General features: G+C 42.0%; 1 protein-coding gene across 3 annotated transcripts in view; it reads right to left on the minus strand.

The window, feature by feature from the left end:
• ATRX (ATRX chromatin remodeler) overlaps positions 1-19,151 on the minus strand; it is a 118,964-nt gene that overhangs the window by 94,159 nt on the left and 5,654 nt on the right. For 2 of the 3 annotated variants that reach the window (XM_081336832.1, XM_081336831.1), the window contains exon 2: positions 15,998-16,110. In XM_081336832.1, the coding sequence (XP_081192958.1) occupies positions 15,998-16,110 (113 nt within the window). Of the gene's footprint in view, positions 1-14,633; positions 14,755-15,997; positions 16,111-19,151 lie in introns of those variants that run through there. The other variant, XM_081336833.1, reaches the window with a different exon arrangement.

Genomic DNA, 19,151 nt, shown 5'->3' on the forward strand with positions numbered 1-19,151 from the left:
TGGATACAAAATTGAGAATAGAGACTTAAAGATGGAACTTAACAAAACAAGGAAACATGATTTAATCCTAATGGAAAAAAATTCACAAGAACTGGAAAAAACAACTTATCCCTTAAGACTACAAAATAAATCTGAGGACAAGAGTGGATAAAATGGACTCTAGAAATGTCAGGAACATCAGAGAGAAAGAATATGATAAGAGAAGCGGAGAGAAAGAAAAAGATATTCAACAAACATGAAAAGGCAGAAGCCCTGTACAAAGACACTTCATCTGATTTACTTTTTATAACTACAGTACATTTATGAACATATGGAAAAACCTTTGAACTCAGCAAAATACATTGATTAAGAAAGATACTGGGCAAAGGAAAAAGACCAAAGTGAAAATCAAGAAAATAATGATGGGATTTACCAGATTATACTTAAAAAAGAAACATTTGTTTGAATATGGTTTAAAAAATAGAAAAGATCTTAAAGGAAATGTTTTAGATATTTAAATGTGATTGAATTTAAGAAAATTATAATAAATCAGAAATGTTTTGAATAAGAGTTAAAGGACTAGATGACTAGATGTATTAAATGGAATACTTACAGATTGAACATATTTTTAATTACGGTTAAAAAGAATAAGAAAGCTTGGAAACAAATATATAAAACTGAGTGGCTGTGCATACCGGCATCTCGGATTAACCAGTCTATTCCATCGTTAACTATGGGGGGTGAGGTGTTATCCCCCGTAGATAGGGCCCGCAACTTGGGCGTCCTCCTGGACTCACGGCTCAGTTTGGAAGATCATATATGAGCTGTGGGGTATATATTTTAAGTAGCATGCTATTTTTTATATTTCTTTACTCTTGCTCTTCTTTTTTTCACTGTTTTATCTATTCCTTAAGAAATGCTTAAGAAGTGCTGAGGTGGTTCATATGGAAAAAATAAAAGTTAAATTTTTCAATGTAATTAATTTTTGAGAAAATCTTTACCAGTTAAGAATACTTAAAATTTTGTGGGAGAAACAAATTTAAATAAGGACTGTAACAGGATCTATGGTAAGGCAACCAGAATGTTTGGATAGAAAAGAAATATTATACAGTATTGATGTGATTATTATTTTAGGAATATTGGGAAAATTTATATATTTAATTGTTATCTATCAAAACAATAAGAATTGTATTAACTCAATGTTTGCAATTTTGGGGAAAAAAGGAAATCAACTAAAACCATCATTATGTGGATTATGGATTATAGAAATCAACTGTTAGTGATTATTTTACAAATGTAAACCCAGACAACACACTGTTCCCCAATTAAGTGATTTGTGTTTTAAAAAAATCAATAAAATATATTACAAAAAAAAGTGCCTGATCACTCAACCTACCATAGCTCAACCAATACAAGCTTTGAAAAGGATGTCATACATCAAAAAAAATCTCAGAAGTCACCAACACTCAATTACAACCACATAGCATCAACCACGGCATACAAACCAACTAAAGCTCTCCAAAACTTCCTAAATAAACCAAAAGAACCAGCAAGGAGTTATCTACAACAGGGCTTTTCAACCTTTTCATCGATTGTACCACTTTTAGGATAAGGCAATATCCGAGTCGCCTAGCAAGGCATCAAAAACTTGATGACCCTCCCCCCCCGACAAAAAAAGGAATAAAATGATATAGTACAGACAGTCCTCGACTTACAACAGTTTGCTTAGTGACTGTTCAAAGTTACAACGGCACTGGAAAAAGTGACTTATGATCATTTTTCACACTCATGACCGTTGCAGCATCCCCAGGGTCACATGATTTAAATTCAAATGCTTGGCAACTGATTCATATTTCTGATGGTCAGTGTCCCAGGGATATGTGATCCCCTTTTGCAACTTTTTGACAAGCGAAGCAATGGCTGGGGGGCGCTTGGGGGGGGATCCGGGGTGTCCAGTGGAGGGGCATAGGACTCGGGTGGGCACCAGGGCATAGTCCATCAGAGGAGCCTCACTATCACTCTTGGGCTGCCCGTGGGACTCCCAGACGGTGGTGCAGGCTGCCCAGATCCCCGGGCAGTGGAGGGCAAGCGCCCAGCCCCGCCCTCGAGTTTCCAGGGCACCAGGAACCTGCAGCTCAACCTAGTCCAGCCCCACTTTCCTGAGGAGGCGCTGGCTGCACTTGCCTCCTTGAGGCGGCTGCTGCTGCTGCGCTGTGTCCTTCGCCAGGCTGCTCATGGTGGGTGCAGGACACTCCCTCTCCAAAGCATCCTTCGCAATAGGATGGGAGAGATCAGGAGGAGAGGACAAGGGGATGGCAAAAGGGCAGCATGACTGCTGGTGGCCAACTGCTAAGGCAGGACTTCCCTCAGAGCCTCCCTTCCTCTCATTATAATCTCCTTCCTTCCTTCTTTTTTTCCTTCCCTCTTCATTCTCCTTTTTTCTTCCTTCCCCTCTTTCCTTCTTTTTCCTTCCTTGCTCTCTTCCCCTCTTTCCTTCTTTTTCTTTCTCTTTTCTCTTCCCCTTTCTCCTTTCCTGTCCCTTCTTGGATGCTCAAATGCAAAAGGGGAAACATTGATCGATGCCTCCTTGCCTTCTGATCAAATGCCACTTCTGCTACTAGTTTGTGGCAACTTAAAAGATTGAGAAAAACCAGGCTCAGTTAATCCCATGCTTGCATTCAGTGGGGGCGTACACAGACAACAGTACAGCAAAACTGTCAGAATGGTGGCTGTGGTGGTGATGAAGATGATGACGATGATGATAATAAACTATCCCAGGTCCTTGGTAAGGACTCGATAGGTAGACAAAAATGCCAAATCCAGTCTGAACATCTGGCTGACAATAATAATAATAATAATAATAATAATAATAATAATAATAATAATAATAATAATAATAATAGTAGTAGTAGTAGTAGTAGTAGTGGTAGTGGTAGTAGTAATAAAGTTGGAAGGGACCTTGGAGGTCATCTAGTCCAACCCCCTGCTCAGGCAGGAAACCCTATACCATTTCAGACAAATGGCTGGTCAGTCTCTTCTTAAAAACTTCCAGTGTTGGAGCATTCACCACCTCTGGAGGCAGGTTGTTCCACTGGTTAATTGTTCTAACTGTCAGGAAGTTTCTCCTTAGTTCTAGGTTGCTTCTCTCCTTGGTTAGTTTCCATCCGCTGCTTCTTGTCCTCCCTTCAGGCGCTTTGGAGAATAGCTTGACTCCCTCTTCTTTGTGGCAGTCCCTGAGATGCTGGAACACTGCTATCATGTCACCCCTCACCCTTCTGTTCATTAAATAGACATACCCAATTCCAGCAACCGTTTGTTATGTTTTAGCCTCCAGTCCCCTAATCATATTTGTTGCTCTTCTCTGTACTCTTTCTAGAGTCTCAACATCTTTTTTACATCTTGGTGACCAAAATTGGATGCAGTATTTCAACTATGGCCTTACCAAGGAATTTTAAAGTGGTATTAATACTTCATGTGATCTGTTAATGCAGCCTAGCACTGTGTTGGCTTTTTTGGCAGCTGCCACACATGGCTGGCTCACGTTTAAGTGATTGTCCACTAGGACTCTGAGTGTACCAGTGTACAAGGAGCAAAATGGAAAAGGCCAGCGTATAGCAGAATTTAATATGTGGCTAAAGGAGTGGTGTAAAGGAGAAGGCTTTGGTTGTATTAGCCACTATGTCTGTAGCTGGTCCAATGAAAAAATGTATACAAGAGATGGTCTGCATCCATCCAAGAAAGGGACTGAGTTACTTGGCAATAAATTCACAGCTTTTCTGGAGGAACATTTAAACTAAACAATGGGGACAGTGAGTTAATTGATACAGAACATCACTGTCCCCGGCAATCTAATAGGAGAAGCCAGGCACCACACAAGTTATGCAGCAAGTAAACACAGGGTCAGTCATAAAGGACTCAAATGTCTATACACTAATGCACAGAGTATGAACAGTAAGCAGGGTGAACTAGAAATTCAGGTAAATGAGGGCGGATATGATATTGTTGCCATTATGGAAACATGGTGGGACGAAACCCACAAATGGAACACACAACTAGAGGGATTTAAATTATTTAAAAGAAACAGACTAAACAAAAGAGGAGGTGGAGTTGCTCTATATATAAGAAATAATTTTATCTCTATAGAAATAGAGCACAATGATGAAAACTGTAAACTTGAAGGCATTTGGGTCAATATAAAAGGGGGAAAAATGACATTGCCATAGGTGTACTGTATACTATAGGCCGCCCAACCAAGCAGAGGAAATAGATGAACTTTTTGCTAGTCAGCTAACTAAGGTATGTAGGAAGTGCATCACAATAGTAATGGGGGACTTTAATTACCCTGATATCAACTGGGAGACAAACTCTGCACCAAGTGGAAGATCTAACAAGATTCCTGACAAACCTAGCAGACAACTTTCTCTCCCAAAAAGTAGAGAAGGGAACTAGGGGATTAGCCATATTGGATTTAATTCACACTAACAGAGATGAAATGATAGAAAGTGTCGAAGCCACAGGAACCTTGGGGGGAAGTGATCATGCAATATTGGAATTCAACATTCTGGAAGCACGAGCAATAGAACACAGTCAAATTGGAAAATAGATCCAGGAAACTACAGACCTATCAGTCTGACCTCAATACCTGGGAAGATTCTGTAAAAGATAATCAAACAACAAATCAGTGAACACCTTGATGCAAACAAAGTTATCACTAAAAGTCAACATGGGTTTGTCAAAAACAGATCATGCCAGACCAATCTTATTGCATTCTTTGACCAAGTAACAAAATTAGTGGACCAGAGGAATGCTGTAGATATAATTTAGTTGGACTTCAGTAAGGCATTTGACAAAGTAGATCACAACCTACTAATTGATAAGATAGAAAAATGTGGGTTAGACAGCATCACCACCAGATGGATTTGTAGCAGGCTGACAGGCCATACTCAGCGTGTGATCCTCAATGGAACTGCATCTACATGGAAGGAAATGTGTAGTGGGGTGCCCCAGGGCTCTGTTCCGGACCCAGTGCTCTTCAACATATTCATCAACGATTTGGATGAGGGGATAGATGGGGAACTCATCAAATTTGCAGACGACACCAAGCTGGCAGAAATAGCCAATACTCCAGAAGATAGGCTTAAAATACAGGAGGATCTGGACAGACTCGAACACTGGGCGCTATCTAACAAAATGAAATTCAATGGTGAAAAAAGTAAGTCTCTACATTTAGGCAGAAAAAATCAAATGCACAGGTATAGTATAGGTGGTACCTTGCTCAATAGTAGTAACTGTGAGAGATATCTCGGAGTTCTAGTAGACAATCACTTCAATATGAGCCAGCAGTGTGCTGCAGCTGCCAAAAAAGCCAACACAGTGCTAGGCTGCATTAACAGAGGGATAGAATCAAGATCACGTGAAGTACTAATACCACTTTACAATGCTTTGGTAAGGCCACACCTGGAATACTGCATCCAGTTTTGGTCACCAAGATGTAAAAAAGATGTTGAGACTCTAGAAAGAGTAACAGCAACAAAGATGATTGGGGGACTGGAGGCTAAAACATATAGGGAACGGTTGCTGGAATTGGGTATGTGTAGTTTAACGAAGAGAAGGGTGACGGGTGACATGATAGCAGTGTTCCAATATCTCAGGGGCTGCCACAAAGAACAGGGAGTCAAGCTATTCTCCAGACCACCAGAAGGCAGAACAAGAAGCAACGGATGGAAACTAGTTAAGGAGAAGCAACCTAGAACTAAGGAGAAACTTCCTGACAGTTAGAACAATTAACCAGTGGAACAACCTGCCTCCAGAAGCGGTGAATGCTCCAATACTGGAAGTTTTTAAGAAGAGACTGGCCAGCCATTTGTCTGAAATGGTATAGGGTTTCCTGCCTGAGAAGGGGGTTGGACTAGATGACCTCCAAGGTCCCTTCCAACTTATTATTATTATCCCTCTCACAGTCATTACTATTGAGCAAGGTACCACTTATACTATACCTGTACATTTGGTTTTTCTTGCCTAAATGTAGAATCTTGCTTTCTTCACCATTGAATTTCATCTTGTTAGATAGCGCCCAGTGTTCGAGTCTGTCCAGATCCTCCTGTACCTTAAGCCTATCTTCTGGAGTCTTGGCTATTCCTGCCAGCTTGGTGTCGTCTGCAAATTTGATGAGTTCCCCATCTATCCCCTCGTCCAAATCATTCATGAAGATGTTCAAGAGCACTGGGCCCAGAATAGAGCCCTAGGGCACCCCACTACACACTTCCCTCCATGAAGATGCGGTTCCATTAAGGACCACATGCTGAGTACGGCCGATCAGCCAGCTATGAATCCATCTGGTGGTGATGCTGTCTAATCCACATTTTTCTATCTTATCAAGTAGTAGGTTGTGATCTACTTTATCAAATGCCTTACTGAAGTCCAAGTAAATTATATCTACAGCATTCCTCTGGTCCACTAATTTTGTCACTTGGTCAAAGAATGCAATAAGATTTGTCTGGCATGATCTGTTTTTGACAAACCCATGTTGGCTTTTAGTGATGACTTTGTTTGCCTCTAGGTGTGTGCTGATTTGTTGCTTGATTATCTTTTCCAGAATCTTTCCAGGTATTGAGGTCCAGCTGATAGGTGTCAGAATCCATTTATATTTCATTTCTAACTCCCTCTCTGTGCAAACCCAAATCTCACCCCCACCCCATTCTGGATTCTGCCATTCCCAAGGAGGAAGGAGAAGACGGGGGAGTGTATTGCCCCATCTCTTTCCCTTTGATGTAACTTTTTGTTTATTCAGCCTGCCCGTTGGCCATCGCAAAAGACCGAGGAAAGGAACCCTCTCCCTCTCTGATCTATGAGCAAACAAGAAAGTGGGTGGGGGAATTCTGGCTTGTATCTCCGGATGGAATGTGAAGGGGAGGAAGTAATTGTGTTCTGATGGTTCTCCCTTTCCCACGAGGGGTTTGACTCCTGAGACTTGACTGATCCGGGACTGACCAAATGGACTGAGGGGTGGGGTTGACACTTTAAAAATGTCGATCTGTGAGACAGTTTTCAGGTCCTGTCTATTATATCCTTTGTCATCTATGTCTTAGTAAAAGTTCCTGCTTGGATAATCTTGTCTTCAAGAGTTCTTTCCGAAGATGTGGATTGGAGTGGGTTCTGACATTAGGTCTATAATTTCCTGGGTCCATTTTTCCCCCTTTTTTGAAGATGGGAACTACATCAACTCTTTTCCAGTCCTCTGGTAGTTCCCCAGTGCTCCAGGATCTTTGAAATAGTTCAGTGGTTCTGAGATCACATCTGCCAGTTCCTTGAGAACCTTGGGGTGTAATCCATCTGGTCCTGGTGATTTGAACCCGTCTAGGTTGGACAGGTGCTCACTTACCATTTTCTTGCCTGTCTTAACTTGTTTTTCTATTCTGTTTTTTATGGCACTATTTTTGATAGGTTGGTCTGTTTTTTCCCTTTGTGTAAAGACAGATGCAAAAAACGAGTTAAATAGTTCTGCTTTCTCCCTGTTGCTTGTCATCTTCTTGCCACTTTCACGCACTAATGGACCAATAATTTCTTTAACTTTTTTCTTGTTTTTTACATTTTGAAAGAAGCTTTTTTTGTTAGTTTTTTACTTTCGTTGCAAGCCTTACTTCATTTTGAGCCTTAGCTTTTCTCACTTCATCTTTACAGGCACAGGCTATTTGCTGATATTCTGACTTAGTTATGTGCCCCTCTTTCCACTTTCTATACTTGTCCTTTTTATCTTTCAATTTATCAGAGAATTCTTTATGCAGCCATGCTGGTTTCTTTTGAGCACTGTTATTTTTCCTCTTTGTTGGTATTGTGCTAGACTGGGCTTTTATTATCTCACTTTTCAAAATTTCCCAAGCTTTTTGAGTTGTTTTCCCCTTGAGGATTCTCATCCATGGACTCCTTCCCAAGGTCTCTCTAAGTTTATTGAAATTAGCTCTCTTAAAGTCCAAGACTCTAGTTTGACTGTGTTCTATTGCTTGTGCTTCCATAATGTTGAATTCCAATATTGTATGATCACTTCCTCCCAAGGTTCCTATGACTTCAACACCTTTTATCATTTCATCTGTTAGTGAGAATTAGATCCAAAATGGCTACTCCACTAGTTCCCTTCTCTAGTTTTTGGGAGACAAAGTGGTCTGCTAGGTTTGTCAGGAATCTGTTAGATATTCCACTTGGTGCATTTTGCCTCCCAGTTGATGTCAGGATAGTTAAAGTCCCCCATTACTATTGTGATGTGCTTCCTACATACCTTAGTTAGCTGACTAGCAAAAGGTTCATCTATTTCCTCCGTTTGGTTGGGTGGCCTATAGTATACACCTATGGCAATGTCATTTCCCCGCCCCTTTTATATTGATAGTGGATCAGAGCTCGTCCGTTTTTTTATGTGCAACATCTTTAATGTTTAGGAACAGAGGTAGCTTACTTGCTTTTCTGTTGTTGTTAGCTGCGAAGTCGTGTCCGACCCATCGCGACCCCATGGACAACATTCCTCCAGGCCTTCCTGTCCTCTACCATCTTCTGGAGTCCATTTAAGCTCATGCCTACTGCTTCAGTGACTCCAACCAGCCACCTTATTCTCTGTCGTCCCCTTCTTCTCTTGCCCTCAACCTTTCCCAGCATTAGGCTCTTTTCCAGTGAGTCCTTCCTTCTTATCAGGTGGCCAAAGTATTTGAGTTTCAATTTCAGGATCTGGCCTTCTAAAGAGCAGTCAGGGTTGATCTCCTCTAGGACTGACCGGTTTGATTGCCTTGCAGTCCAAGGGACTCGCAGGAGTCTTCTCCAGCACCAGAGTTCAAAGGCCTCAATTCTTTGGTGCTCAGCCTTTCTTCTGGTCCAACTTTCACTGCCATACATTGCAAATGGAAAGACCATAGCCTTGACTATACGCACTTTTGTTGACAGGGTGATGTCTCTGCTTTTTAGTGTGCTGTCTAGATTTGCCATGGCTTTCCTCCCAAGGAGCAAGCGTCTTTTAATTTCTTGGCTTCCAGTCCCCATCTGCCGTGATCGTGGAGCCCAGGAAAATAAAATCTGTCACTACCTCCATTTCTTCCCCATGTATTTGCCAAGAATTGAGAGGGCCGGATGCCATGATCTTGGTTTTCTTAATGTTAAGTTTCAAGCCAACTTTTGCACTCTCCTTCTTCATCCGCAACAAGAGGTTCTTTAGTTCTTCTTCACTTTCTGCCATTAGAGTGGTATCATCTGCATATCTCAGGTTATTTCTCCCAGCAATCTTAATTCCAACTTTTGATTCATCTAGCCCTGCCTTTCTCATGATGTGCTCTGCATATAAGTTAAACAGGCAGGGCGACAGTATACAGCCTTGCTGGACTCCTTTCCCAATTTTGAACCAATCGGTGGTTCCGTGTCCAGTTCTCACTGTTGCTTCTTGACCTGCTTTAGCATTCCAATCCCCCACGACGATAAGCACATCATTTTTGGTGTTAGTTCTATAAGGTGCTGTAGGGCTTCATAGAACCGGTCAATTTCATCCTCTTCAGCATCGGTGGTTGGGGCATAGACTTGGACTACTGTGATATTGAATGGTTTGCCTTGGATTCGAACTGAGATCATTCTGTCATTTTGGGGATTGTATCCCAGTATTGCTTTTCCTACTCTTTTATTGACTATAAGGCTACTCCATTTCTTCTGAGGGATTCTTGCCCGCAGTAGTATACCTGATGGTCATCTGAATTAAATTCACCCATTCCTGTCCATTTTAGTTCGCTGATTCCTAAGATGTTGATGTTCAGTGTTGTCATCTCTTGTTTGACCATGTCCAGCTTTCCTTGATTCATGGATCTTACATTCCAGGTTCCTATGGAGAATAAATCTTTACAGCATCGGACTTTCCCTTTACCACCAGATACATCCACAGCTGAGCGTCCTCTCGGCTTTGGCCCAGTCGCTTCATTCTTTCTGGCGCTACTAGTACTAGCCCTCTGCTCTTCCCCAGTAGCATATTGGATGCCTTCCGACCTGAGGGGCTCATCTTCCAGCGTCATATCGTTTTGCCTTTTGGTACTGTCCATGGGGTTTTCATGGCAAAGATACTGGTGTGGGTTACCATTTCCTTCTCCAGTGGATCACGTTTTGTCAGAACTCTCTGCTATGACCTTTCCGTCTTGGGTGGCCCTGCACAGCATAGATTATACCTTCATTGAATTACACAAGCCCCTTCACTACGACAAGGCAGTAATCCATGAAGGGGCTTGCTTTTCTATTAATACATAATCCTTAAAAGGGCTCTGTTGCAGGGACCTTGCTTTGATCTAATTCCGACTGGAAATATATCAAAGGAAGGTATTTTTCCCACTCTGCTTTGTCATGTTTTCCCCACTGGAAATGGCTGTTAGCAACACACAAGGAAGCGATAGTTTCCTAAGAGCTCACAATTCAAGAATACCAATGTTAACTTGGATTGCCAGCAAAGTTCTTTCTGTGACAAAACAGAACACAGAATTGCTTTCTCCTTTGAACTTCCAACCAAATTGCCTCTCCCTCCCTCCCCTGTTGTTTTTTAAAAGAACTGCCAAAGGCTCTGGGCAGAGGTGACAACAGGCTTCACATTTTGACCCCTCCCCCTGTCATTGCCTCTGCTTGGCTCTCAGCTCACCTCTCCCAGACCCGTGTTTGTGTGTGTGTGTGTGTGTGTGTGTGTGCGCGCGCGCGCACACGGTCAGTCTCACCCCTTGCAGCCCCGCACCCTCAACAGAGACCTTCTGCGATGGCAGGCTCAAACTAATGAAAGCTGGTTTTTTGGAGTACTTGTTTATTTTTCTCAAAGTGCTGCTGATCGCATCATGCTCCTGCCCCCAGCCCCATGGATGGCTGCAAGAAGCTCCCATCGCAGCTTCTTACCTCTCCCGTTCTTTTCCTCCCCAATGTCACAGCGAGGGGCTGCAAGGAGACCCCCGCCTGTCCACGCTTACAAACACACTGTCAGAATACATTTATATTTCATTTCTAACTATCTCCTCTATGCTAAAACCAAATCTCATCTTCCCTTGGATTCTGCCATTCCCAAGGGGGAGAGGGGACAGGCATATGGGCTTTATTGTTTTCACTTCCTCCATAAATGTACCCTTTTGTTTATTCCGCTTGTCTGCTATCCATTACAATGTAACAAATTGATCCTGTGGCAAACGGACTGTTACCTTTCCTTTCCCACGATGGACTTACCACCTGGAGATTGGCTGATCTGGAACTGACCGAATGAACTGTGGGGTGGGGTTTTGCTTGGGGACACTTTAAAAATATCAATCTGTAAGGGAATCCCTCAGATCCTGTCTATTATGCCTGCTATCTCCTATTTCTTAGTAAAAGTTCCTGCTTGGAAAACCCTGTCTCCAAGAGTTCTACGTTCTTAAGAAGTGGGTTGAGGCGGGTGCCGACATTAGACAGGATCTGCATTAATAGTCAACCTGGAAGAACCTTACCGGGGGACTTTGCAAAAACTACAATGTCAAATGATGAGGTAGGGAAGGGCGAAAGCCCTATGGAAAGGGAGCTTTCCCCCCGACTGAGATCCACCAGCTATCGGGAACTGAAGCATAATATTCCTCAGAGGAAGCGGTGGTGGAGACGCACGACCACAAACCTCGGTGGTCGATGGGCGTTGGAAGGAAAAGCGAGTGGGAAAAGGTATCGAGAAAAGTGACCCTGAGACAGGGCAGCCACCAACCTGAATGGAAGCAAGAGATGGAGAAATCCCTGCACGTTAGCGAAGAGGACGGGAGTTATGCACCACAGTCAGACTGGATCCTAGAGGAAGCTATTGAAAAAAACCCTCAGCTCTCTAAGGGAGGAGAAACCTGAGCCCCGCAGCTGCACCAGCGCCTGGAGCTGCACCTGGAGACAGTGGAGGGAATCCAGAAACTGTAGCACTGGGGACATCCGCTGAACCCGTAGCTACCACCTCAGCAGCCCACCCCCCACCCGCAGATGGGGATCAGGATGGGAGTGCAATTTACGTCAAAAATTTGGAAGGAATTTTTATCCCTCTTAGTAACCACTCACAGGGAATGGTGAATTGGAACGCTCAAACTCAGTACCTGAGCAATACTTAAAATGCTTTAATAATTTCCAGCAAACAAATTGGATGGACCTACTCCCTTTCGCAGAAGTTGCTTACAATAATGCAGTCCACTCTAGCACAGGCTACACTCCTTTTCAAATAGCCACCAGTCAAACTTTCAACCCTATGCAAGAACTAATCCCAACCAAACCGGAAATCCCATCGCTGAAAGAATGGATGGCACAATTGCAAAGCACCTGGCTAATCGTTAGGAAAGCTTTAGACGAAGCTAGGCAAGCATACAAAGCACAAGCAGATAAAAAGAGAGTCAAACCCACACCATTCAGTGTTGGAGAAATGGTATATTTATCTACAAAATACCTAAAATCCCTACAGCCCTGTAAAAAACGTGGACCAAAATTATAGGATCTTTTCCAATTAAAAGAATCATAAACCCAGTAACAGTAGAATTAGAACTACCCAAAAAAACTTAGGCAAATACACCCAATTTTTTCACTGCAGTTTGCTGAAAAGGGAACAACAGTCCCCTTTATGGCCAAAAATCCCCCACCACCAGCTCCAATCATGGTTGAAGGAGAACAACATTTCGAGGTAAAAGAAATCCTAGTTTCTAGAAAGTATCACAGAGCAATTCAATACTTAGTAGCTTGGAAACACCTTCCCTCCTCAGAAAACGAGTGGGTCCATAAACATCACATCAGAGCACTGAAGCTGCTAAAGAAGTTTCATACAGAATATCCCAACAAACCAGGCTAACACCTATATTTTTGTTTCCTCTACAGGTGAATTTCTCCTATTTTTAAGGGGGTAGGATGTCAGAATCCATTTATATTTCATTTCTAACTATCTCCTCTGTGCTAAAACCAAATCTCATCTTTCCCTGGATTTTGCCATTCCCAAGGGGGAGAGGGGACAGGCTTATGGGCTTTATTGTTTTCACTTCCTCCATAAATGTACCCTTTTGTTTATTCTGTCTGTCTGCTATCCATTACAATGTAACAAATTGCTTTCTATACTAGGCATTCTCTCTGAATTTACCGGGCAACTGGAAAAGGGGGTGGGGGGAAGAAATATAACCCTCCGGGATCTGGTTTATTTCTCCAAAGGAGGTGTGAGGAGCTGTGGAAATGATTGTGCTGCAAACAGACTGTTACCTTTCCTTTCCCACAATGGATTTACCACCTGGAGATTGGCTGATCTGGAACTGACTGAATGAACTGTGGGGTGGAGTTTGCTTGGGGGCACTTTAAAATTTATTTATTTTATTTATTTATTTAATTAGTTTTCTATACCGCCCTATTCCCAAAGGACTCAGGGCGATTTACAGGGCAATATTTAAAAGACAATATAAAATTAAGATAAAAATAGAATTAAAAAGAATTAAATTAATAATAGCCCAACAATAAAACTATTTTAAAAACTTAAAACTAAAAACCCCCTCAGTCCAGGCCAGATAGATAGAAAAGCCAGGTTTTCAGGTCCCGGCGAAACGAGCGCAGGTCGGGGGCAGTCCGGAGTTCCACAGGTAAATCATTCCAAAGGGCAGGCGCACCCACAGAGAATGCCCTCCCTCTGGGGATCACCCGCCGGCATTCCCTGACCGGCGGCCCCCTAAGGAGGCCCTCCTATGGGAGCGCACAGGACAATGGGAAGTTGATGCCGGCAGCAGGTGTTCCCTTAGATAGTCTGGACCAGGCCATTTAAGGTTTTATAGGTCATCACCAGCACCTTGAATCTCACCCGGAGGGTAACTGGAAGCCAATGCAGCTCGCGGAGAAGAGGTGTTACACACGGGAGTATCGGCAGACTCCCATCACAACTCGCGCGGCCGCATTCTGCACCAGCTGAAGCCTCCGAGTGGTCCTCAAGGGCAGCCCCATGTAGAGAGCGTTGCAGTAGTCTAACCGGGAGGTCACGAGCGCATGAGTGACTGTTAAAATTATCAAGATGTAAGGGAATCCCTCAGATCCTGTCTATTATGCCTGCTATCATCTATTTCTTAGTAAAGGTTTCTGCTTGGAAAACCCTGTCTCCAAGAGTTCTACTTTCTTAAGAAGTAGGTTAAGGTGGGTGCTGACACACACACACAAACATGTGCACGGGTCTGGGACAGGTGAGCTGAGAGCCATGCAGAGGCCCTTCAGACACAAAGCCAATGATGGTGGAGAGGTCAAAATGGGAAGCCTCCTGCCTGGAGCATCTGGAAGTTAAAAAAAATAAACCTGAGAAGCGCTCAGAAGCCAGTTCCTTTCCTAACTCCTTCCTTCCTTCCTTCCTCTGCGTTCAGGAAGGGATGATGGGAGGGGGAGAGACTGCCAGTGCTGCCAGTGGCTATGCTGCCGCCGGCCGCAGCAGGGGCGGTCCCGGTGAAACGGAAGCCTGCTGGGTGTGAGGCTAGGTCAGCGAGCAGGCATGGCACTCATCTACTGGTGGGGGCCACCAAAGCCAGAACGCGCTCAGCCTTAGATCTGCGGGGCAGCCCTGGAGCCAGCGAGTCCCCCCCCCCGCCATCTCTGCCCTGCCCCCTGGGGGTGCATGGAGAAGACGGTGAGTGCTGGTGTCCTGGAGGAAAGGGAAGCACTTCACTTACCTTTTTTCTTTCTCAGTAGTCAGCAGAGATGGTCAACAGGGATCCTGGGCGCTTGCTGCCTCTTCACGTGTCCAGGGGGCGAGGCGGGGGCAGCCCCTTGCTGGCCCTTTCTCACCAAAACCTCCTTTTATACCCTCTCCTCTCTCCCCCCTCCTCCTCTTCTCTTCAGTGCACCTCCAGCTTCCAGAAGTGCCAATCAGCTGGAGCCCTGCACTGGTCCTGGCGCTTCTGCTGAGCCCTGACAGCTCCAGCTGTCTCTCCCTCAGGCTTGTGCGGTGCTGTCACTGCTTCAGCTCATTCCTCTCCACCCTGCTACCACTTCTCTAGGATGGTTGTGTACCACCTGCCAGGTACCAAAGTATCACCAGTGGTATGCGAACCATCGGTTGAAAAGCCCTGATGTACAATACATAGTGTAAAGACTGTAAAGACTATAACCCCACTCCCTTCTAGCACTAATGGTGTTACCTAGTTTGGTAATGAAATGTCTGCAAGAAACTCACCAAGGACAACCAATATGATTATATATTGTTGCAACATGATCTAAACTTTTTGGCTGATCTAGGATTTTTTGCTAGCATGAAACAAAAATGTTTCCCCTTCTGTACTACCCTCTTTTAGATATGAGTTTTAAAACAGCTGCTATACTTTTAAAAATAAAATTAAATACACTGGACATGCAGTGTATGAGAAACCAATGCCCACATAGAAGTAACCCATATTTTGATCCATACCAACAAAGTTGTTGAGATTGACAGCTGGGTAGTAATATTAATTAAAAAATTCACTGCTACAGTATGTGAAGTAGACATATAGTTCTCCAAATCTATTGAAGTGCCAGAATTCCAATTCTACATTCTCTGCAGCTATTTCTTTCATGCTGCTGATGCTGTGAAGATCAAGCTAGTTCTTACTTTATTAGTTTTTTATAAATTTCTGAACTATTTCGGAGTGCTTTCTACTTTCAAGGTTTGCATAGTTGTTGTGGTTGTATTTTTCTATATAAGCTGCCAAAAATTTTGATTTTTGCTTCACACAAATAAAAGTAGTAAGAAAATAAATAAAGAAGAAAGAAGAAATTGACATAAGCAAAAATAGTTGAAAATAAAATTGGCAGAAAAACAATGCAGCACATTATGAAATTCAAAGAAACAATGGAAATACCAATAAAATTAGTCAGTAACATTTCCTCTTTCCCATATATTATAGTTTTTTAGTTATAAGTTTACTATATTTATTAAAACAAAACAGCAATAACTGTCATGTTCCAACAGTATTTCCTAGCTATATAATTCTGTGTGATGTCAGAAAATATATATTACAAAAACTACAAATCTTAACAGCTTTACAATGATGAGTTTTACCTGTATTTTTACTCATAGATAATCTTGGAGGAGAATTTGCGTCCTCCGATTCTTCTGATGAGTGAGCCAAGAAGTCATGAAGTTTCTGCACCAATGTATTCAACTTGCTTTCACTGTTAAAAAAAGATGCACCATTGAATATATCTCTTTTGGTATTACAGAATGAAGCAAGAGCTCTGTATCTCAACCAACCAAAACAAATCTGATATGCATATAATAGGGGGGAATGGGCTGTTCTGAGATAGAAAAAAAATGGTCCCCTTCAAAATGTTCTTTTAGAAGTTTCGAATATTCTATGTTATGGCAAAACAAAACTCAAAATGTTTCTATTGTTCTACCAAGGAACAATGGAAACTTAAAGTAAGCTTTTGTTCCCATATTATTCAGTCCATGACCCCAGAAATACAGTCAATGAGGGGAAAGACATTAAGTATTACCTGTTACTGAATCTACAAAAGAATTATTTGCTACATTTAACTTTAGCCAAGGTAATGACTTTTTAAAATAAATGTTAAACAATGTCCAGGCTGCAAAAGTATGCTAGTTTCAATTTAACTATCACTTACATTGCTTGCAATTAGGTTGCAATATTACTCTATTGGCACATATTTTATACAATAATCAGCAAATAACACTTAGCATAAATTATCACACCACTAGGCTTGCATGTGAGTTACCATTCTCTATGGTAGAACATGCAGAATAAAATGCCCCACACTGTCCTAATCTGTGGAATGTTTTATTTCAAATTCAGAACCCTCAGGGTATCCAAGCTGATAATGTTTTCTATTTTCCTAATAGAAATGATTATTTATGCACCTCTATCTGCCAAAATCTACATATCTGATCAGGCACTTACATATTGATTTTACATACTGATTTTATTTAAACAATTTGCATAAATAATTATTTATGTAAACAATTTGTATGGTGACCCATCTTGAATACAATTCTGATCAGTTAACAATAACAGCCATAAAACCAAAAATTCTGACATCTCAGAATACAGAGTAACAGAATTGGAAGGAAACTTGAAGGTCTTTGTCTTTACCCGTTGCCAAAGCAGGGGATCCTCTATAATTCTGGTCAAATGGCTGTTCAATTTCTTAAAAACATTCAGTGATGGGACAACTTCTGAAAGCAGGCTGTTCCACTGATTAATTATTCTGTCAGGAACTTTCTCTGGGTTGGATCTCTCTTTCATAAGGTAACATCCATTACTTGTCTTAATGTTACGGTAAGTGCTCTAGAAAATAGGCTGCCCCCCCCCCTTTCTGGAAGATTGCTCGGGCAAGGGGTTGGACTAAAAGGAAAACAGAAAACAGTTTCTAACCTTCCTTTCTTAGGGAAGGTGACAGAGGTGATTACTTGGCAATTTCAGAGCGTCCTGTATGAAATGGATTATCCTTCTAGTCAGAAACAGCATTGGTTGTACTTATTTGTTAAATTTATTGACAATCTATCTCCCCGTGGGGCTATTCTAGGTGAAAAGACATGTAAATAAAACAAAATAAAATAATAGAACAATAAAACAAACAGAAAAAACAACAGGAATATAGTACAATACCATAACAAAAGATATCTAGCCCCAAAGACTGCACTTGCTGCTGCAGTTTGAACCAGCTGTTTCCAAATAGATTTCAAGGTAGCCCCATGTAGAGCACATTGCAGTAGTCCAGGCAAGAGATGACTAGGGCTTCAGTGACTGAGCACAGAGAGTCATGATCTAGGAAAAACTACGACTGGTGCAAAGACTCTTCTATTCCCACCCACTTCCTGCTCTTCCATCCAGAGACATGAGTCCAGGAGAATTCCTAAGTTGCAAACAGGGCCTGAACAGCACGATCCTGCCTAGAACTAAGGATGATAAAAACCTGGATCCTGAGGCTCCAGTCTTCTACTCAGCTACTCAGTCTTCCCAGGATATCTGTTATCCCTGCAGCCTCCAGGCACCATGATTGAGCAGAGACAGCATCACTTGGGTCACCAGGTATACAGATGTAAAGCTGAGTTTCATCAGCATATTGATATCTTAACCCATGGTGATGTATGATGTCACCCAACAGCTTCATCCTACAGAACAGTGCAAGTGAACAGTTGGGAGCTGGACCTCTCACTCTCTATTAACTGATTGGGACCAGCCTTGGAGAAAAGTAAAGTAAAATAAAACATATTAAATGGTGGATAGGGTAGGGGTTTTATACTATTCATTTTTAATGTTGTAAACTGCCCAGCATCACTGTGAATTGAGCAACCATATAAATTTGTTTAATATTAAATAAATCCTTAATTTTTTTTTAAAAAAAAACCTACTATTATTTCCTAAAGATATTTGTTATCAATAAATCAATTGATAAGCTGCTAAGAAATGAGTGAAATAAAGAATTAGTATTTCCTGTATGGCCTAGACCAGGGGTAGGCAACCTTGGCTCTTTTATGACTCGTGGACTTCAACTCCCAGAATTCCTGAGCCAGCCACGTTGTAGTCCGTGAGTCAGAAAAGAGCCAGGGTTGCCTATCCCTGGCCTAGACCAAGTGTGAGCAATTAAATTTTCCTAAGGAGCCATATGTTGGGACCCCCATCACCCCGCCTCCCAAAACCACTGTTCTACCCCCACCCCAAAACTGACATCCAAAATGCCACAGGCCACACAGGAACAACTGAAGGGCTGGATATGGCCTGAGCACAATAAAATGGCCAGGTCTGGCCTAGATAATGGGCAAATGTCTTAACTTATATAGCAAAGTATCAATGGATCTCAAATTACGACTAACGCAACAAAAATAATTTAGAATTCATAGAACTCTATTATGTTTGTATAAAAAAGGATTCTCAAAAAACAGTATTTTGTTGGAGTAATAAAGATAATGCTTCGTTAAAACACATGCTTTCACAATGTTTTACACTTTCTAAGTTTTAGGAGAAAGTACTGAATTATGAAGAGTTATAATACAGGTATCCTTGACTTATGACCATAATTAAGTGCAAAATTTCCATTGCTAAACAAATAATTACTAAAATGGGAATACAAAAGAAAAATCAGAAAGAGGACTTGGACGTGGAACAGAGCTTTAACAAGAAATTCTGGATGATGCCTTTTTATGAGATTTACAAAGTAGGCTGGTGAAAGCTTTTGAAAAGATTCTTTTTAAA

This window comes from Vipera berus (assembly GCF_964194415.1).
Source record: "Vipera berus genome assembly, chromosome: 11".
NCBI classification, from domain to species: domain Eukaryota; kingdom Metazoa; phylum Chordata; class Lepidosauria; order Squamata; family Viperidae; genus Vipera; species Vipera berus.